At 42.4% G+C, this 21,886-nt stretch overlaps 1 protein-coding gene across 1 annotated transcript; it reads left to right on the top strand.

Annotated features, from left to right (window-relative positions):
* Nucleotides 1–769: 769 nt before the first annotated feature.
* Fam124b (family with sequence similarity 124 member B) lies at nucleotides 770–15,965 on the top strand. The gene is made up of 2 exons (XM_051190551.1): nucleotides 770–2,004; nucleotides 15,164–15,965. Exons 1-2 carry the CDS (start codon nucleotides 1,273–1,275, stop codon nucleotides 15,779–15,781), a joined length of 1,350 nt encoding a protein of 449 aa, XP_051046508.1. The 5' UTR covers nucleotides 770–1,272; the 3' UTR covers nucleotides 15,782–15,965.
* The last annotated feature ends 5,921 nt before the right edge of the window (nucleotides 15,966–21,886 follow it).

The raw sequence follows: 21,886 nt of genomic DNA, 5'->3' as shown, positions 1-21,886 counted from the left end.
GACTGGCTTCTACTGAGCCCAATGGGCCTTGAACTCACAGTAATCCCCCTGTAGCCATCTCCTGAATTCTGGGATTACTAGTATTTGCTTCTATGCCTGACTACTAAAGGAACAGATTAGGTGATCATGTCAACTGTGTGATATTTTGTTTAAGATTTAACAGCCTGTATCCACAGATAAGTGTGTCAATTAGAAGTTGACATGGCAACCCTTCCTCACCTCAAGAAAACAAACAAACAAAACAACCAACTGTGGCTGGCTTCCCAGCTCTAGAGAGGGGGTGTGGACTGTGGGCCCTGTGGATCGTTCAAATCTTTCCCCACCATTTCACTGTGTTAGTCTGAACAATTTACCTGATTTAGTTTCTATGCCTCAGTTTCTTGTCAGCAACTGGGGGATAATAAATCTCTTCTTTGTAAGCTTGTTGGGTGATTAAATCAATTTATCTAAAGTTTTAGGATACTTTATCAACAGATCCTCAGTAGGAAGACACAATAATTACCCCAACGGGAAAGCTCACTGTCTACAAATTTACACGAACCAAAGGTGACTTAGTCTCTTAATGTCGTTTTTTAGTACATCCAGACTATTAGTCCAGCCAGACAAACAGTTTTCAATGAGGCCAACACTATGTAGACAAAATATCCCTTCTTTTGTGACCTAGAGTAAAATGGTCAAAAATGAAATAAAAGCAACGGTGTCTGAAGGCTCTGGCAAGCGGACAAGCCTGGGAGTGATTTTAAAGAAGGCGTCCTATTCAGGTGGCCTGGCAGGCCACTGTAAACATCAGGATATTTAAGTAGGAAGTCAGAGCCCATTGTGGTCCACCAAATGGGTGTCTCTTCAGTGTAACAGAGCTACAGATGGCTATCAGTGCAGCTGAGTCGCCTCCTGTTCCTCTCAGCCTGCTCATTTCCTCTACTGAGTTGAATGTAAGAACCACCCACTGGCGTGGTTCTCAGCATTATAGGTTTTCAGGTCAAACAGAAACCCTAGGGAATGCCTGAAAAAACCAAGCAAATAGTTATGTCTGCCCAGAACGGATGACATGGAGCTACTGCTGCTGTGTGTGTAGCAAAGTCCACACTCGAGTGACATTCTCTGCTGGAGCATCGGTGGAAGCCAGAAGCACGTGTGCTCTGGTTAAGAGCTTAGTTCAGAAGTTGCTGAAGTTTTTCTAGAGAGTTGTGTGTGAGGCCTAGATTCATCTTAGAAGGCTGAGCAGTGGGCCCTGCTGGGTAATCATCATCATCATCTTCACCTGGGCCTGCCATGGATGAGACACAGGAGTCTCCAGCCTTGACTGTGCATCTTCTCGCTGACACTGGGAATGGCTCGCTTCTGCAGCAGGCTCTGGACCAACTCCTGGACTGCATCTGCCCAGAGGTGCGTCTCTTCCTGGTGTCTGAACGGGCCAGACCAGTGAATTACCATGAAAAGTACCACCCCCGGAGGGCCCGCTTCCCAGGGATGTCTGTTTTGCTCTTTCTTCAGGAAAGCCTGGGACAGGAGCGGCTGTTTCGAGTCTTGGACTTCCTACAGCATTCACCCTGGCAGGGTTTCCCTACTCAGCATGCACAGGATAGGCCTTGTCCCTATCTCCCTGCCAATCAGGAATTCTACAGCCTGCACAACCAGATGCCAGTGTGGGGCATGAGGCCGGTGCACTGTGGCACTGATATCCTCAGAGTGACTCTGTATTGCAGTTTTGATAACTATGAGGATGCCATCAGGCTGTATGAGATGATCCTACAGAGAGACACCACCGTGCAGAAGAGCAACTTCTGTTTCTTTGTTCTCTATGCCACCGAGGGCTTCAGCCTGCAGCTCTCTCTGAAGCAGCTGCCCCTGGGAATGCCAGTGGACCCCAAAGAGTCTTCTGTGCTGCAATTCAAGGTTCAAGAGATCGGCCAGCTGGTGCCTCTTCTACCCAATCCGTGTGTTCCCATCAGCAGCACCAGGTGGCAGACTCAGGACTATGATGGCAACAAGATTCTGCTTCAGGTATTTCGTTTCTTATGTTTCTGGTGTGTTCCAGGGTTACCAGAATCAGTAGGGTCAGAGACAGGGCCCTGGAAACTCAAACAAGTTACACTTGGCCATCCATCCTCAGTAGGCTAGTTAAACAGATGAATAATAGTGAAAGACAGAGAAAGCAGATTTATTTAGAGCGGATACGCTGGGAGAAGAACACACGAAGAGGTCCAATGGCCCCTCCCCGGAAATGAAGTTTAAGTTGAAGTCAAGATGTGTGGTATCTAGCTATGCAGTCCTGGTCTGGGTGTGGTCCCAGTTATCATCTATCCATCATTGTCTTAGCTCCAACCTCTCCCGCTGAACAGCCAGGCAGGTTGTGAAATCTTTCTGGGAGTTAAGCTTCCCCTCTGGCTGCCATCAGGGCCCCAGCTGTCCTCCCTCTGCAGCATGAGATTCCTAGGGAAATTTGAGTTTCTTGGAATCCATTGTTTCATTTGTCTGATAGCCAAAGGGAGACACACAAGCACCTTTTCAAAACAGCCTCATCCCTGTCAGGACATGGGAGGGCGTGATGCTATATCTAAGTGGTCCCCAGAGGTGCTGTAGTCAGTGCTCTTCAACCTGATGGTATAGTAAGAGACCAGGGAGGTTTTAGACTTGTTCATGCCAAGCTGCACCACAGTCCCATTAGACCAGCAAGTCTGGGGAGACCCGGAGCATTTCTTACAAAAGAATAAAAGAGCTCATTGTGTGAGTCTCATATACACTGCGGTTGACAGTCACAGACTTCAAATTACACAGGCTTCGCATGTGACAGTCAAGAAATACCTGGCTTGTGTGAACTTGTAGCTGAAAAGTCCGAGAGTCAGATGATGCTCCCTCCCCAGAATGCCTTCACCGTGCCCGTCACCCATCCATACACACTTTGCCCACTCAGATTCAATAACAATATTACTGGAAATTTTAGAGCGTCGAGCCAGATTTGCGCATGTTACTAGGGTGATGGAGCTCTCCCCTTTCAGTTCTTAGTCTCATTAATGAAGGAATTTAAGGACAGAATCAGGTGGAAAGTCAAGGACAAGTTTCTTGGGGTTCGAAAGAAGAGGTAGAGGGAAAGGAGGGAAAGGAGGAGGAAGAAGGGGAGGAAGGGGGGAGGAGGAAGAGGAGGACGAGAAGGAAAGGGAGAAAGAGAAGAAGAAACAATTCAGTGCAGACAAGCTGTAAATCTCAGCATCTGCCAGAGGAGGGAGATAAGGGAGAGAGAGAAAAAACTGCTGTCGGCCATGTAGCAGAGAGGGAGCCATGGAGAAGGGAAGCTCAAAGTGTTAGGAAGAGCACACTGAGAAAAGGGACAGAAAGAAGACTAGGAAATGTTACAGAGGAAGAGCAGGTGGGCTTATGAAGTAGCAATGGGTCCTTCCAGGTTGCTGATCAAGGCTACAGCAAAAAACGTCATGTGCTCTTCCCACAGACCTAAGGAATGGCAGGGTGTAACGGTGTTTGGGAATGTCAGGTTGGCAATACTATTAGTTTCACCTTGTAGCATTTTCTACCACTGTCAAATTAAGTAAAAATCAGGTTCAACAGCCAGAATACCATCTAAAGAAAATCTGAAAGCCACCCTTTTCAGCCATCCTACTGAAGCTAAACACAGCCAGGTGTTTACCTCATCATGATGGCTGCCATGTGCTGTCCCTTATGGCATATGATGTGGCAGCTAAGCTTTAACACTTAGCAGCTGTCGTGATGTTAGCTCAATGAAGGTGATACTGGCATCTTCCTGCATTAAGGCTGTTAATCTGCATGAAATGATGTAACATTAATGAACACACATCATTACATTTTAGCTACTGTTGTACACATTATATACTGTACTAAAATGTTCTAATCACTAATTTTATTTAATTCTTATAACAATCTATGAAGTCAGTATCATTCCTGTTATAAATGAGAAGACTGTGGCACATTTGTCCAAAGGATGCCTTCCTATCAGGTCTCAAAGTTTGTCTGACTAATGGTGGCACCACAAAGGTGGGGCATGGGGAATGGGCAAGGTGGTGGCAGTCCCCTTGCTTATATATGTTCAGGAGGTACATGACAGTTAAAGCAAATATCCCATGGTGTCTGTCCTTGGAAAATGAACAGAACTCCCCTTAAGGCCTAGTGTATGAAATAATAACGCTAGGTAGAAATTGGTGCCCTTCCCCCTGGGCTAGCTTTCTTACCATCCATTTGCCTTAGTTAATAAAACATGAGTTCCACAGGTTCTATCATAAATAAATCCTTTTCATTTTCCCTTGAGTAAAACACAGGCGATATTTATCAAACAATAGGAAAGCTCCAGACAGCCAGAAGGGGCCCCCTGAAACATGTTGTTAGATATATATTACTGGGGAAATGAGGGTTCATTTTTGTGAGTTTTGTCTTACCGAGAAAGAATTTAAAAACAGACCCAGTGTGAGAGAGATGTCTGGGCTGGTAAAAGTGCTTGCAGCCAAGCTCCAGGACCTGAGTTCAATTTCTTGGACTCACATGGTAGAAGGTGAGAAGCGTCTCCCACAAAGTTGTCACCTGACTCTACTCACACTGGGGTCATCAAGCAAGTGCCTTATTTACTACCTTCTTGCTTATATGTCTGGTGTACAGTTCCCCAATTTCCCTGGATATCTGAACGTCCACATTTAGTTCTGTCTAATCCCTGGGACTATAGCATCCCTGGCATACAGCAGGGACCATCCATGTCCTTATTTACTTCTTTTCTGAAGGCCAAGTGATGTTTACTTGGGAGACACAGCTATATAATTAGTCAGTTCGAAAAGTTGAATCGTATTTGGGAAGACTAGAGAAGTTTTTCATGAAGGGAAACCCAGTAAGAAACATGAAAATAACTCCATTGTCCCTACACCTGTTAAGTAGGGTCCCAGCATGTGTCTCATCCTTGTGGCCTCCCTTGGGCTCTTGGCCTTGTGCACACCTTCACTTCTCCAAAATACTGGTCTTGGTCACCTTTTGATCTCTTTGTTTACAGGACTCCACATTTTTGCAAGCAGAATGAGGAATTGTTTTCTAGAAAATTTTGTGATTTCTTATCATAAAAAAATGTTTGAGTAAAGAATACAAAATGCTAGACTACACTGTGCTATTAAAATTAGTATGTGGTAGCTACAGTATAGCCATTTTGCACTTAGAATGAAATGAGATGTTTAGGGTGAAAAACCCAGTGTAAACTTCCTTGGGATCGGTGTTAGGGCAATAGGGACAATGAATACTCTTGCTTTTGTAACTAATGGGTCTAGGCCTTAAATTAGCATACCTAGGACCCAATTTGTTCTTAGCTCTGTAATCAATTCACAATGGCTCAATAAAGTTTCTGGATTAGACTCCAGTTAGACCAATATAGACACTATTTTCTCCTCTGAATTGGTGGTTGTACTTAAAGACTGGAGTTTTATGATGGACATTAGCCCTGAAGCAAAGATCTGACCTTTACTATAGATGCTGTGTGGGGTCACACAGATGCATGGAACTGTCACAGAAGGTTAAAGGCCTTAATGAAGATCAGAGTGGAGGAGAAAATTGCTGTATGTTTGTCAATGAACAAAATTCACTGAGGAACATAATGCCTGTTACAGGGAGAATCAAAATTGCAAATCAAGCTCTCTACAGATAACCCTCCACAGGGCCAGGATAGAGGCAAAGAGGCCCGAGTGTGTCTGATGCTAAACCCAAGGAGCCAGGGAGAAACTTCCTGGAGAAGTCCCGAGGAAAAGTGTGTTACCTGCACGAGCTAGGTGACACAGAAGGGGGCCAGCCATCAAAGGGAGAAAAAGTGTTCTGAATGGAGGAGACAGTGTGTAATACAGTACTTTCTTAGCAGGGCACCTTTAGCACATTGCCTGAAGTGGCGTGGAACAGCAGTAAAGAGAGTGATATCATGGCAGGTAGATGGACAGGTGGCCAGAAATATAATCTGTCATGGGATATGAGCATCAAGAAAGAAGATGTCTTTTCTAGCTCACTCCTATGAAGGCAGCATTCAAACTAGTGGTTAGTATATGGGAGATGTGGACATTCATATATGGGTGCATACTTGATAAATAGCTTCGATTCTAACCTTAGTATAATGTACAGTTGCTGATAGACCGGTGAACAGCACTGACATGTATCATTTGTGTTATGAGAATCAAATGAAAGAATACACGTGCTTGGGCTTTGTCATGTAGAAACTTGTGGAGGCCAAGCTAAAACAGAGCAATCGCTGCCTTCGTGTGTCAGTGGCCATTAACTCTATTGCCAAATGACACTTTTCACAACACTTCTTGTCATTACCCCAAAACAAAACTCCATAGCCACTAAACTGAATTCAGCATTCCTTCTTCCTGGGCAGCCTAAGCTCTATTCTGTCTTCAAGAATTCAACTGTTTAAGGCATTTCCTATAAGTGGAATTAGGTAATATTGTATCTCCAGAAATAACCAATTTATTCGAGGACTTCTTTTTTTGCATGTCCAAGCCGTCCTCACTCAGACTTCGTCCACCCCCCCTTTTTTTTTTGGTTCTTGCCTTGCCATTCTCCATTGCTACACCTGACTTACCTCAGGCAGTGACACACTCCCACAGCATTCACTAAGTACCTGAGCTGGGCTGGGCTTAGAAGTGAGGGGCAGGGGCATTGGCTGCTGTAAAATAGCAGGTTAGCACTGGTGGCTTGTCAGTGGATCAAGGAGTTTCAATTGGAAAAGATTTTCCACTCTTCAGTAAGTCTGATGCCTTTTGAGAGTCTTCCTATCAACCTAGTCTGTTTCTAAACCATCATTTCTCCCATCTCAGAGAAATTCTTTGGTCACCTTTGTGAAAAACCACCAGTGAGACACGATATTGTTTCCCTTCACAGGTACAAGCCTGCTCACTCTTTGCTAATGCATTTTCTCATGTTTTTCAAGTCACGTAGAGGGATGAATGTTTTCTCTGTTTATCACAGCTGCTAATGTTCTCTGAACTTGGGAAAACCATATACTCCATTTTGTAACATTTTAGTTCTTAGAAAGATGAGCTCCCAGCAATCATAATTCCAATAAATGCATTTTCTGGCAAGAAAAGATTTACCCCCCTCCAGGAATTTGTCCCAATCACTCAGAATCATGTTTCTTTTGGAAATTTCTCATTTGACCACCCACACTACATTTCTAGATTGACAAAGTTTTTCTTCCATATGGTCTAAAGATCTCTTCTCTCTCTTTTTTTCCTCCTCTCTACCTGGGAAGATTGCAGAAACATCCAGTTGCATGAAAAAAAAAAAAAAAAAAAAAAAAAAAAAGAAAGAAAGAAAGAAAAAAAAAAGAAAAGAAACAAAAGAAAAAAACTATTCACTTCAAATTCTTTTTATTTTCTTTTTTGTTTTTTTTCTTTTTGTTTAGAGTTTTGAACACTCTGTTTCTGCTTTACCATTAAGTTACATGCCTCAGGTGGACCTTTCTTATAACAACTTCATGAGGTAACTAAATGATAGCCAGGAGCTTGATTTATGGATGTTAATTTCCATTCATTTCTCTGTGCAAAAAGATGCATTTTGTTAAGTGTTAAGTTTTACCTGTTTAACAGGTACTGAGTCCTTGTTGTACAGGAACTTACATGTTGTAGGCAATGTACTAAATTTGAAAAAGGCTCTATGTCTATCGTGAAGCTATTTATGATGTCTTGGCAGTTTCCAGGAGTAGATGCAGAGGAGATAGACACACAACCCAGCACACATCAGAATGGCGAGTACTAAGGTCTGTGAGAAGAAAAGCAGTAGCAGTGACAGTGACCACAGCTGTGGCATGCGCAGCATTCCCATACACCAGACACCCTGATCACCTCACTTTCATGATAATCCTGAGATTTTGGCACTTCTCTCACAGGCAAGGGAATCAGAGGTGTAGAAACACTAAGTAACTTGTCTAAGGTCCCACAGATGATCAGTGGCAAAGTTGCCTTGGGGTACCTAATACAAATGCAGTGACATTGTGAAGACTCATGAAGAGATGATGTATAAACTGGCAGTTGACAGAGATTAGAGTTTCCAGGGAAAGGGCTCCAAGGAAGCTCTTCTAGGTGGAATAGATGAACTGGAGCAATGGGAGAGAGCATGCGATACTTAAGGGGTTAAAAGAAATTCAAAGGCAGACAGTGATGAGTTCTTAGCTGTCATGACCTTGCTGCAGAGGGTGAAGGGCAAAGTAGGCTAATCAGAGGGTTTGACTTCACCTTGAGGCAGGCAGGAGGCCATTGCAGGATGGTTAAATCTCTGCCCCCAAGTGGAGAGTTGAGAGTGGTGGACAAGTTGGGAGGTAAGAGAACCACGGGGAGTTAGATGGCTGTTGCAGGGATTCAGATAGGACATATAAGCTTTAAGGCTAATGACAGTGAGTGGAGAGAGAAAGATCTGCCAGAGTGCAAAGAGGCACAGTCCATGGGAATAGGTGACTGCTATGCTTGGGGCATGTACAGTGGCAGAGGAAGCTCTTGCTGGGTGTAACATAGTGGTCACCAGGGAAACAAAGGAGAACAGAGCTTCTGCGGAAGCAGATGGATTCAGTAGTACAGAAGATTTGGAGAGTGCTGTATTTGAGAGGCTGGTACCTGGCAGGGAGCTGAATAGGTAGATGTGAAGTTTAGGAGACAGATGAGGACTGGGTGGTGGCAGTGCCTGCCTTTAATCCCAGCAGAGCAGAGGCAGGCTGATCTTTGTGAGTTAAAGGCCAGCCTGGGCTACAGAGTGAGTTCCAGGACAGCCAGGGCTACAAGGAGAAACCCTGTCTTGAAAATCTAAAAGAGAGACAGAGAGAGACAGAGAGGGAGATATAAGAGTGGTAGCTGTGTATTTGGGAGCCTAGTTACTCTGATGACTAAAGGTATAGTTATCCAAGTTTGGGCTAGACATGTATATGGAGTAATAGTTCTCAACCTGTGGGTCTGGACCCCTGATGGGAGAGGTCATTCTGTATGTTTTTCATACTGGCTAATAATAAAGCACTGTTGGCCAATAGGAAAGGAAGATAGGAGGGACTAGGAGACAAGGAGGAAATAGGAAGTAGTAAGGAGGAGTCAAGATGGAGAGTCTGAAGAAAGCAGTATGCCGCCGGCTCCCCGGTAAGAGAAATACATAGATCAGCAGAAATGGGTTAATAATTAAGGCAGAGCTAGCCGATAAGAAACTAGTAACTGGCCAACAGTATAATATCGAATACAGAATCTCTGTGTATTATTTGGGGCTATTTAGCATTCCCTGTGGCAAAACCTTCCATTGATATCTCTTCACCGGTTGAGAATTGTTATAATTAGGTACCGTGAAGGCAAATTTCTCTTTGTCTTGTTCTTGTAAAGGTATAGTGAAGAAGCAATCCTTTAAATCAATAACTATAATAGGCCATTCTTTGGGTATCAAAGAAGGCAAGGGCATTCCAGGCTGTAGAGAGCCCATTGGCTGGATAACTTTATTGATGGCTCTCAGGTCTGTAAGCATTCTCCATTTACCAGATTTCTTTTTGATCACAAATACAGGAGAATTCCAAGGGCTGGTTGATTCCTCAATATGTCCAGCATTTAGCTGTTCCTGAACCAGGCTTTCTAACCCTAACCCTTTGGCAAACTTCTATCTGCAAAAATATTTACATCATGATTTATAACGATAGCAAAATTACAGTTATGAAGCAGCAACATAAATAACTGTATGATGGTCACCACAACATGAGGAACTTCATTAAATGGTCACAGCATTAGAAATGTTGATAACCACTGTTTAGATAAAGAAGGCTTAGGGGAGTTGGAGAGATGGCTCAGTTGATAAGAGCAATGGCTGCTCTTTCAGAGGCAGGTTCAATTCCCAGCACCCACACAGCAGCTCATACTATCCATAACTCCAGTTCCAGGGGATCTGTCAACCTCTTCTCATCTTCGTAGGCAAGAGACATACACACGGCACACAGGCATGCATGTAGGCAGGCAGAACACTCAAACACATGAAATACTGTGACATATATGAATCATCTGAGAAAAAAGACACCTTTATGGAAACCTAGAAAGGCAGAGGGGGAAGGGAGAGATGCAGAGAAATATGTTGGTCTGGAAACTTAAAGAGAAGACTACAGAAGTGAAGGATACAGATTGCAGAGGACAACCCTTCCAGGAGCTAACAACGATGATTGCAGATGACTTCCATACCAGGCGGTTTGAAGAATAGTCAGTGGAGGTGGAGGTTATGGGCATGGGGTTAGCAGGAAAACCAAAGATATATTTTAGAATCAAATGTTTGGCTGAAGAACAGCAGGAAAAAAAAACTAGAAGGACAGAGAGAAGATAGGAGACTTGAGAAACCCATTATCTGAAAAGAGCAAGGAGAGGGAGTGAGGCGGGGCTTCTCTCTCATACAACATTTTCTAAGAGTACATTCACTGCGCGCATTGATGAATTTCATAAAGACACCTTCATACAAGTGCATTACATACGTCAATCATGTTCATTCCTCCCCTTTCTCCATATGCTGTAAGTTCATCATACAATCTCACTCTGTTGTCTTGTCATGCATACATCTACAATGCGGTGGGGTTGTCTTGATTGTTAATTGGTGTAGGAGGACTTAACCCATTGTGTGTGGTGCCATTCCCTAGGTGGAGTCTAAACAATATAAGAAAACTAGGGGAGAACATAGCATACAATTAAGAAAATAGGGTTGCTGGTGCGGCTGGGACAATATATGAGGCCACTGGCAGTGGGTCCAAGATCTAACTCTAATGCACACACTGACTTAATGGAGTGCATTCTATATGGCAAGATACCTTGCTCATCTTAGACACGGGCGTATGGGGAGTGGAGAGATGCCTTGGTCCTGCCTCAAGGAGATGATGGGACAGACTTAGACTTCTTATGGGAGGCCTTACCCTCTCTGAAGAGCACATGGGAGGCAGTGTGTGTGTGTGTGTGTGTGTGTGTGTGTGTGTGTGTGTGTAGCAGGAGGAGAGGAGGGAGGGGGGACTGGGATTGGAATGTAATAAATAATTTAATAACCCTCACAAATAAATATAATATAAAAGGGAACCACTGTTGACATTGATCTTCTAAATAATTTAAATATTGCCTAAATTACTTTCTTCATGTTAATCCCTTTAAAATGATTTTTAAGACCAACTTCACTAGTGCCATGCAAAGCTTTCTATCATATTTTTTCAGTTCACATGACTTTATACATATACTAAATAGCAAATGAACCAATGTGAAATTGTGGAAAGAGCTATTAAGGTCTATTTCAAAAGATAAAAATAACTCTAAAGCCTTGCCTTTAGTAACCTTTATTTTATTATTTTTAGCATATCCCACAAGTCATAACACACTAGTATGTTGAATGTCTGCTACTGAAAAGCACTAGTTAAGGTGACATGTCCTTCACTCTTAAAAAGTGATCTCACTCACCTTTTTACCACCAGTGTCTACGGTCTAGAAGGATAAATCAATAAATGTGTGTTGAACTGAAAATAAAAGAAAATAGGGTTGTATACATTTATTTCTTTCTGCTTTTGACTACGGATGTGATGTAACTAGCTGCTCAAATTCCTGCCTTGACTTCCCTCGATGGGTTGCAGCCTGGAATTTTAAGCCAGGTAAATCCTTTCTCCCATAAGCTGCTTTTTGTCAAGGTATTTGATCACAGAACAGAAATGAAGCTAGTACATATGATATTATATGTATATTATAACATAGTATAATATTTGTATAAAATGTAAGATTCACAAATGAAAGAATGCACGATTTATGTCTTTGCGAGTCTGACTTATTTAGCTTACTATGATAATCTCCAGTTGTGTTCATTTTCTACAAATGGTTGACTAGAACTCCATTGTGTGCATGGGTGTCACCTTTTCTGTATTCCTTCATCTCTTAATGGGCATAGGCTAATCCTGTAAATTGGCTGTTATGGATAGCACTGCAATAGACATGGATTCCCTAGTGTGCTTGTGGGACTACCGCTCTGAGATGTATATCTGAAGAATCCTAAGCCAACACACCACAGGCTTCTCTTTCTGACAACAGTTGCTAGAAAATGAAATGGTACCCAGAGAATCAAACCTAAGATTTTTTTTTTTCCTGCAGATTGGGTAATCTAATATTACCCCAGATTGATTTTGGATAAGGAATATCTAACCTGTAATAAGATATTTTTATTAAAAACAAGCAGATGGAAAAAGAAAGACAGGAAGGGCAGAGTAGGAGAAGGGAGAGAAGAGAAAAGGAAAAGAGGGAGAGAAGAAACCAAATGAACAAAGACAGTGAACGGAATCAGGTGATGGTGACCGAAAGTGTGGTAGGGGTCAGTTGTCCACAAGGCAACTCTTCAGTGTCCATGGAAGTGACCTCCAGATTTGCTATGCATTTGAAACACTAGGGGAATGTGAACATTTTCAGTACCCATGCTACATCCTTATTGGATACACTTGAGTTTTAAGGGTGGGTCACTAGGGACTTTTAAATGATCCTCAGGTGATTGCAGTATGAAGCAATGCTTGGGGACAGCTTTGTCTCCCATGGGCTTGTTGAAGTTCACACATTAAGGTGCAGCAGACATTCATCCAACCAAGGCTCCTCAATGCTGACAGGAACTGGTTCAGACAAGCGCGCCATGCTCAGATGGGCTCCATTTTGGAATCCCATTGGTGGATTAGGGGTGGGCATCTAGATATGTATAGCATTTTAGGAAACTGGCTTGGACCATGGATGGAATATAGGGATCCTAGGGTGGTGTTTTTCAATCTATATTTTAAAAAGCCTACAGACCCGGAAGAGAGAGTTGGAACCGAGAAAGTTCTATCTGTCAGGGTTGCCTCTAAGCTACAGCTCCAAGTTTCGTTAGTATGAGTACTTCATGTTTTGGGCTTTCAAGTAAAGAATTTTAGAAAAGAGACTTAGAGAGAGAGAGAGAGAGAGAATTACTGACTCACTGATCTAGAGAGAAGAGAGTGGACAATTACAGGACAGAAACCAAGAATAGATTTCCATTTTTAAATGACTGGAAAAGAAATATGAAACATGAAAATGACACAAAATTTAAGTTTCAGGTTCCACAAATAGAAATGTATTGAATCGCAGCCACACCATTCATTTTTGGCTTGTCTGTGGCAGCTCCATTGAGCCAAGTAGCTGGGCTGATAGCTCCATGGCGAGACAGTTACTACATGACCCTTTCACAGGACATATTTGAAACTTCTAAAAGAAGAAATAAATGTCTCTGCTATTTTTGGGGAGACATGATTTTGCAGTGTCTCTATTTCTATCACAGAGAAAATTTAGAAGAAAGTACGTATACCTGTCATTTGCAATATATATACATATATACACATATGTGTATATATATTTATATTCTGCATATACATTTAGTAATCGACTCACTGTAGACCTGCTCCCCACTTCCTGCCTCCCCATCCTGACTTCTTGCTTTGGGAGACAAATGTACAGTTCTCTCTTTTTTTCAAATTTCCTCTTCAAAGACTGTTTTTTAGGGTAAGGGTAGTTCACATCGAAGCCAGTGCATAAAGCATAGAGACCTCCTCTCTGACCTCATAAACGAATAACCTCCTCTGCTCTCAAACTCTTTGGAAGCTCTTCAGCTAGGTGTGGGGTCTTGTGTGCCACTCCCCGATCCATGCTGGGATTTTGGCAGTCCTGATTTGTGTAGGCAATCATAGCTGCTGTGAGTTTGTGAGTACAACAGCCACATCCTGTCTGTGAGACAGCATTTCTCAATACTCTTCCTCCTCCAGCTCTCACATTTTTTCCACTCCCATCTTCCGTATTACCTGAGCCTTGCTGTATGTGTGAGGAGGGGGGCTTGACATAAATGAGTTTATTCTCAGCATGATCATTTGTGAGTCTCTCTGCATTAACCACAGTCCACTGAGAAGAAGCTTTGGTTGACGAAGGTTGAGAGCAGCATTAATCTACAGGTATAGACATAAATACTTGAAGACAGTTTGGCAATGTGACCATTTAGCAACAACAAAATAAGTCCTTTCCAAGGGCCTGTGAACTCCCGCTGAAATCTAATTGTAAAGCCATTGGTTTCCTCTGTAACAGTCATGCTACTGTTGAGCCAGTGGGCATGTTTTGCCTAGAATTGGAATTATAGCACGAAGGGTCTAGTGCTACAAAAGACCATTGCTATCTTTTCTTCCCTACTGGCCTGTGTAGTGGTGTGCCATGCTAGCCAGCAGGCAACAATTTTCCTACTCACTTGATTTGTTTGTGTACTGCAGCCAACATATATGGTTTCTTACCAACTAGTTCTGGTGGGAAATCAAGAGCAATGGCAGCGCCTATATTATTGATGGTGCCTGTGGGGACTTCTTGAACAAGAACTCATAGAGAGGCACTAGGTCCCAAATTCTATGGTGAAAATTGTCACTTCCAGAAATTGTCTTGGAAGAACACTGTGAAAGACATATCATGCCAGCTTCCCAGGAACCCAAGGATGGAAGGAGTTCCAGTGAACTCCATCACATGGGAAGAGAGGGCAGCTACCTGTAGAATGGGGTTTTATTGACCAATGTTTTAAGATTGGAGCCGAGCATGCATACAAGTAGTCTTTTTTTTTCTGTTTTCCCAAATAATACTATACTCTACTGTGTATAAATGGCACCCTAAGAAAATAAAGAATATTGTTTTAAAAGGTACTAGCCTATTAGCCTGTCTGGAGTGTCCACATGTCTTAGACACAGAGGGATACCTTTATTAGCATGATCTGGAAGAATTATAGCGTTGGAAGATTGAATTCCCATTCCAGTCCTTATCATGACCTTGACGGTGGCCACAAGCTTTGACTACTGTCTGTTGTAACACAGCACATCGGGTGAGGTCACTGAGCAACATCTGTGCATGTCTTTGAGTGTTTAAACTACTAGATCTACAAGACATGTGGTGGTATCAAGTGATCCTTTCATTCTTGAAGCCTTGTCATTGTCAAAACCTTGGTAAGTTCAAGAAGGAGAGTGAGTTGTTTGGAGCCAGTGTTGATTATCTTACTCTGATTTATGTGTCACAGCAGCTCTACTGAAAGTCTGCTGTGGTGTGGCATAATAGAAGATGGACAAGGTACACGGTGCTTCTGGCCGTTAGTCAGTGGAAACCATGTTTTATTGGTTCTTCCTTTCCTTGTCTCATAGGTCCAACCGAAGTCAGGGCTTGGTGTTAGAAATGGTGAGTGTTCCTTCCTGAATGGCAGCTTGAGAGCTGACATGCATCGACAGGGCTCCAGGCTGAACTCTGTTTCCACACAGAGAACCTTAGAGCCAAGGAGCCGGAGGAGCAGGAGCCGGAGGTTCAAAGTACATTCTCTGGAGCTTCCACAGCCCAGTGGGACATCGGAAAACTGGACTGACCCTTTGTGGAGAAGCTCTGGCTGGTCCTCACTGACTGACAGCTCAGCCACAGGTATGCAGCAGTACCGCCTGTCTATCCCCATCGAACCTGAGGTGAGAAGAAATGCCCAGAAGCTCGAGGCAGAGACAAACGTTGACACTGGCTTCACCATCATCAATTCCAAACCCAGGCAATCTTTTCTGAGCAGATTTCCCAGGGATTTTCAGAGCAGCCAGCCACCATGCTGCTTGTCAGGATCTTCCTTTGAGGTGACAGCTTCCCCAAGCCAAAGAGTCTTTCAGGGTAGACTCCATCCTCTGCCACTTCCAGGTCAAAGGGACTATGGTGTAAAGGAGAGAATCTCAACATGTTCCCATTATCGTCCTGTCCAGGGTGAAGAGAAAGAAGAATTCTTTATATAACATAAAACAAATGTTTCTCTGTAAGATACAAGATCAGATAGAATGTTCTAGAAATGAAGCATTGTGTTAGTTGCCCTTCTCATTGAAGAATCTGACAAAAGCAACATAAGGGTTTGTTTGACTCATGTAGGTGGGAAGGTCCATTCATGGCTGGGAAGTCATGGAAGCGAGAGTGTACCTTTATAGTCACATAGCAGGGGGTGGGGTGGGGGTGGGGTGCCGGGATGCTGGGGCTCAGCTTGCCTTTTCTTTGTGCCATCTAGGACTCTCGCCCATGGGAAGGTACTGCCCACTCTCAGGGTGGGTCTTCCTTCTTCAGGTAAATCCTTCTGGAAGCACCCTTACAGATACACCCAGAGGTGCATTTCCATGGAGACTCTAAATCCAGTTAGGCTGACAATGAAGATTAGATTTACAAACACTGATCCAGGGTCATCCAGTTTCTTGCTCATCTGAGAGGCTCTCAGTGCACAGGTTCCTTTGCTTCCCCTTCCAGCATTAGAAGTCCATGGGGAGCGGATAACCTGCTGGCTCTCTAAAGAGAATACAGTCAGGCAGAGGAAGAATGCCCAATGCCTGACCGTCTCAGTGGCACACTAACCCAGATGCATTTGTTGGTTCAGTGCCTTTCAGAACATTGACATAGTATGCAAATGTATTAGATGTGTTATGCAGATCTGATTAGTGTGTGTAATATGGTTTTAATTTTTACTTGAGGTTGCATAGAGCTTATCCCCCTAGACAGTGTGAACTATTTATTCTTTAGTGCTTTTTTAATTTTTATGTGACCTCCTTTGGTAAGTAGGCCCTGTTTACCACATATTCTCTTGTGGTTTTGCTTTTAAAGTTCTTTGCATCTGAAATGAGTAAAAATGCAAAGCATTTTGAAAATTATAGCCCTCCCTAGTTTAATTAGTAAAAATAGCAGAAGTCAGAAAGCTACGTTAAAATGAATGCTAGACTCTGAGATGTTCCCACTCTTATATTTCTCATTTGTTTATTCCTTATTCTAAAGAGGCCAGCACTTCCTGCTAAAAAACCAAGGAAGACATGGTATGATTAGAAAATTCCAGATCTCCACTGGACATGGCAGAGAGGTTGTGCTGACTGAGTTACCGGAATAGGAATTGTGAATTAGATGAGCTTTGGGGGTTCCCATTGCTTTCTGCAATTCTTATTTATTCATTTATATGTTCTCTCAATAAATAATTTTGCATGCCTTAAGTGTTTTATGGATATGATACTTAGTCATGTTTGTGGCCATCAAACCCAAAAGGTAGTAATGGTTTTGCAACTGTGATAATCTACAGAACCAACTCTTTGGAAAGGTGTTGAGGTTCAAACTTACTCGACAACCTAGGCCTACATTTGCCACACAAAGATGCACTTTTTAGTTATTTGTCTCATTGCTTTGGTAAAGTACCACAGCAAAAAACAAGTTAAGGGAGGGGGGATTTCTTTGGCTGACAGTTCTAGCTTGCAATCCATCAAGATGGGATGTTCCTGGGGCAGAAGTTTGAGGTCTCTGGACACACTGCATCTTCAGTCAGGAAGCAGAGTGACAGGCAGGGCTGCAAAGCTGCCTTTCTCTTTGCCAGTGCAGGGATTACCCATCCACTTTTAGGCTGATATCTCCCATCTCAATTAACCTGGTCAAGATAATCCCTCACAGACACACCCAGAGGCTAGATTCCTAGGCATTCTAACCCTGCCATATTACCAATGCTAACCATCCCATGAGCATAAGTAGCCTGCAAGAGGAGACTGCGAATATTATGAATTGCAGTTTACAGTCTTGAAATCATAGTTGCAAGGGACACATTCTCTGTTGCCTAAATGCTGGAGTTTGGAGATTAGGTGTATACTCATGATTAAAAATAAATGGAGGCTGTTAGTGCCTATGCTACTGGTTGTCTGTTCAGGAACTGTGTCAATGCGTTCAAGATTACTTTTCATTTTCTCTTCCATCAGGTTCAGTGTATCAGGATTTATGCTGAGCTATTTGATCCACTTGGACTTGTTTTGTGCATGGTGTTAGGCATGAATCGATTTGCATTCTTCTATATGCAGGCATGCAGTTAGACCAGCACCATTTGTTGAAGATGCTTTCCTCCTTCTCCCCCCCCCATTGTATAATTTTGACTTTTTTTTTTTTTGTCAAAAATCAGATGTTCATAGGTGTGGTATGTGGATTTATCTGCTTCCATTAACCCACCTGTCTGCTTTTATGCCAGCATCCTGTGGTTTTATTACTACATCTCTGTGACAGAACTTGAAATCAGGAATGGTGATACCTCTGCAAGTTCTTTTATTGTACACGATTGTTTTGGCTATCCTGTTTTTGTTTGTTTGTTTGTTTGTTTTGTTTTTCTATATGAAGTTGAATGTTGTTTTTTCCAGGTCTGTAAAGAATTGTGTTGGGATTTTAATGGAGATTGCATTGCATCTGTAGGTAAGATTGCATTGCTGTAGGTAAGATGGCCATTTTTACTATGCTAATCCCACCAATCAATGAACATAGGAGATCTTTCCATCTTCTGATATTTTTCAATTTCTTTCCTTGAAGACTTGAAGTTCTTGACATGCAGGTCTGAAACTGGAGGTTTCTCTCCTTCCTGCCAGTTCCCAAATAACCATTCTGAGGCAATGTTAATTATGAATGTTTGGCTCATGGCTCAGGCTTATTGCTAGTTAGCTCTTACATTTAAATTAACCCATTTCTATTAATCTAAGTATTTTTATGTGGCCATGGCATTACTAGTCTGCTGACATGTTGTTCTTTGGGCAGCTGGATGGCCTCTCTCAGACTCTACCCTTCTTCATTTGTATCTCTGCTTGGATTTCCCACCTGGCTCTATCCTCTACCTTGCTGTAGGCTGTACTTATCCAAGGAGAACACCACATATTCATAGCATACAAAAGGACATCCCACATCACAGATCTTTTACTTGCTTAGTTAGAATTACACAAAGAAAGGATTAGAGGAGACAGAGGGGTCAAGGACACCATGAGAAAACTCACAGAATCAACTAACCTGGGCTCATAGGGACTCGCAGAGACTGAATCAACAGCCAGGGAGCCTGCATGGGACTGACCTAAGTACTCTGCATACATGTTACAGTTGTGTTGCTTGGTCTTCTTGTGGGACTACTAACAGTGGGCACAGAGGCTATCTCTGCCTCTTACAGGCTTCTGGGACCCTACTTCTCATACTGCATCACCTTGCCAAGCCTTAATACATGGGAGGCGCTTAGTTTTACTGCAACTTGATATGGTATGTTTTGTTAATACTTTCCTAAATAGAAAGAGAGGAGGAGTAGATTATAGATGGGAACAGAGATGGTGGGTAGGGAGAGGGGCTGGGAGGAGGGGAGGGAGGGGAAACTTCTGGATATAAAATAAATAAATAAGTTCATTAAAAAAAAATGGAAACTGGAGAGATGTCTCAAGGGAGCTTGTTGCTCTTCCAGAGGGCACACATTTGGTACCCAGCACCCACATTGGGCAGCTTTACAGCTCCTTGTAGTTCTGGCTTCGTGGGATCTGATTCCCTCTCCTAGTCTCCACAGGAACATGCATGCATATGGTATACATTCATTCACACAGACACACATACGCATAAAATAAATATTTTAAAAAGTATTTTTTGATTCTGTGACCTTAATTTTTTTCTTTTCATCTTCTCTCCCTCCCCCCATCCTTCCCTTCTTCCCTTCCTTCCTGGGATGGAGCTCAGGGCCTCGAGGATGCTTATGAGGCAAGTGGTACACTTCCAGCTCACACCTACATTTGTCAAGACCTGGAATGCTTACACCCAACTTGAGAGAGAGCCTAACTGAGGCACAGAAGGGTCTTGAGGAAATGTGTGCAGTCTGGGTCTGTGAGCTCTGCTGAGAAGATGAAGGGAATGATGGGAATCCTGAACTGATCTTTTTCTGTCCATTAAACATCAAAATAGTCTCATTATATTTTCTCCCTACCTCACAGATTAAACTTTGATCTTAGGAAATAGTGTGAGGGAGTTAATGCTGGTACGACTTTCTATAACAAAGCCCTTTTCAAAACCTAATTTCAGTTGAACAATTGAGTTCCCCATAAAAGCGCAGCAGGGAGAAGTTTTAAATTTTCCTTCTGCTTTTTGATGTTATCTCAATTTCTTTAACATAAAATATGGGTGAGGATATGAGTCCATGGAAATCATAAAGAATATTGAGAAGTTCACATAAGCACCTTACAAAATTGGCTTATAAAATAGTGTACTCTTAAAATGTCACCCACTCTCTCCTATCCAGTGTAAGAATCCAGTTTACATTATGGGATGGAAATGTCAGTGCAGCAGGTTGGGATTTAAAATTCTCTATATATGTGACCTTGAACACAGTGGATTTCAATCCTCTGAGTCTTCTCTACTGTAACAGAGGTTGTTAGAAAGAACCCAGATAATATATATGAACATATTAGGATGTTATTAAGTACTATAAATGCACAAGAGGTTTTATTATTGTATTATATTTTATAGTTTTCTATATATTTTAGTATTAATGGAATTGTTCCTTTGGGCCCGCAGTTTAAAAATGTTACAAGACAAAAATTATTTTATGAGACAAAGTTTAAGTAAAATCACTAAGATTGTTAAAACAAAATGACAATTTTACATGATTATTTTTTCAAACTATCTATGCTACTTGTTTTACCTAACAGGAAGATGACGCATCGTAAGTAACAAAATACATCATGAAGTTCAGTAGATTATATCCAAAAGAGTAAGTTATGATCTGAGCATCGTAGTGTTTGGCTATTATCCTAGTACTTTGGAAGGGAACAGAGCCATGGCTCACACCAAATTTTCTGCTGATTAGAAGTCTGTAAATTTCATTACCTTGTCACAGACCTTCTTTCCATGTTCCAGAAACAACTCAAGGCTGTCTGCCTTTCTGGAACCTTCCTCTCCTCTTCTTCCTGGTCTTCCTTCTCTCCAGTCATTACTCCTCTCCGTCTCCTCCTTTCCTTCCCTCTCCTTCTGTGTTAACTCAGTACTATGTTTTGTTCACTTAATTTTCTGACTTATTTGATTTCGAGAATCCTTGAGGGTGGGAGGTTGGGGGAGATGTGAGTTAGTCTTATGATGCAGCTCAGATTGTCCTCAAACACGGTGAAGAAAGAGACAGAATTGCCTTGTTTCTTCTTTAAGGCTACTAGTTACAATATCAGGGTCTCTCCCCAAGACCTATTAACCTCCAAAGGTTTTTCCAGATCCCATTCCACCAGAACTCTTCCAAGGGGCTTGTTAGAATCCCTGTGTGAATTGAACTTATCCTCATCATCCTCATATGTCACGATATTCTCTCTCTCTCTCTGTCTCTCTCCTTCTCTCTCTCCCTTCCCTTTCTTTTCTCTCTGTGACACTGACCCTTCGTATTCTCCCTTGCTTTACAGAATAATCCAAGAAATCAATCAATCAAATTAAGCATGATGATTTCAGAAGATTTTTATGAGTTTATTTTATTTTAGTCAAAGCTTGTCGCCAGAAGGTACTATGGTGACAGTCTAAATTTTTGGGCTGACGTGAAGGAATGTGGTAGGAATGTGGGCAATGTTAGATACATTAAAAACTGGTTCATGCTTAGGAGGTCATGAGAAGGAGGCCCCACTGGGAAGACACGGCTACGACGTAGATCTCTTTGGATCACATGGCTTAACACTTTCTCCACAAATGTACTGTTGGGGGTGAGAGTCTCCCCGATTTTCATATGAGCTCCCAGATGCTGCCTTCCATAATACCAGATAGTCATTTCTGCCTTGTAATTAAGAGCAGTAAAATGTATGCACCAAATATATTGCTGGATGCTACCCTAGGAATTAGCAATGAGGACAAGCATAACTGCATGCTGTGGTTTGGTTTTAATTGTCCATCTAGATAGAAATAATTGGATTTCTTCCCTGCTCCCAATCTCCCTCATAGAGATTACAGCAAGCATGGAATCACGACATGTGGCCAGAAATTTTCTTCTGTCTAGCTCTACCCCCCCCTTTTTTCTTCATTTTATTTTATTTTTTACATTCCAGTCCCACTTTCCCCGCCCTCCTCTTTTCCAGCTCCCCCAA

The sequence above is a fragment of the Phodopus roborovskii genome, unplaced genomic scaffold (genome assembly GCF_943737965.1).
Source record: "Phodopus roborovskii unplaced genomic scaffold, PHOROB, whole genome shotgun sequence".
Taxonomy (NCBI): Eukaryota; Metazoa; Chordata; class Mammalia; order Rodentia; family Cricetidae; genus Phodopus; species Phodopus roborovskii.
This window is presented reverse-complemented; position numbering and strand designations above follow the sequence as displayed.

Coding starts and splice junctions, on each gene's coding strand:
- Fam124b (XM_051190551.1), top strand. CDS start 1,273: ATGGATGAGACACAGGAGTCTCCAGCCTTGACTGTGCATCTTCTCGCT. Junction 2,005..15,163: donor GCAACAAGATTCTGCTTCAG/GTATTTCGTTTC, acceptor CTTGTCTCATAG/GTCCAACCGAAGTCAGGGCT.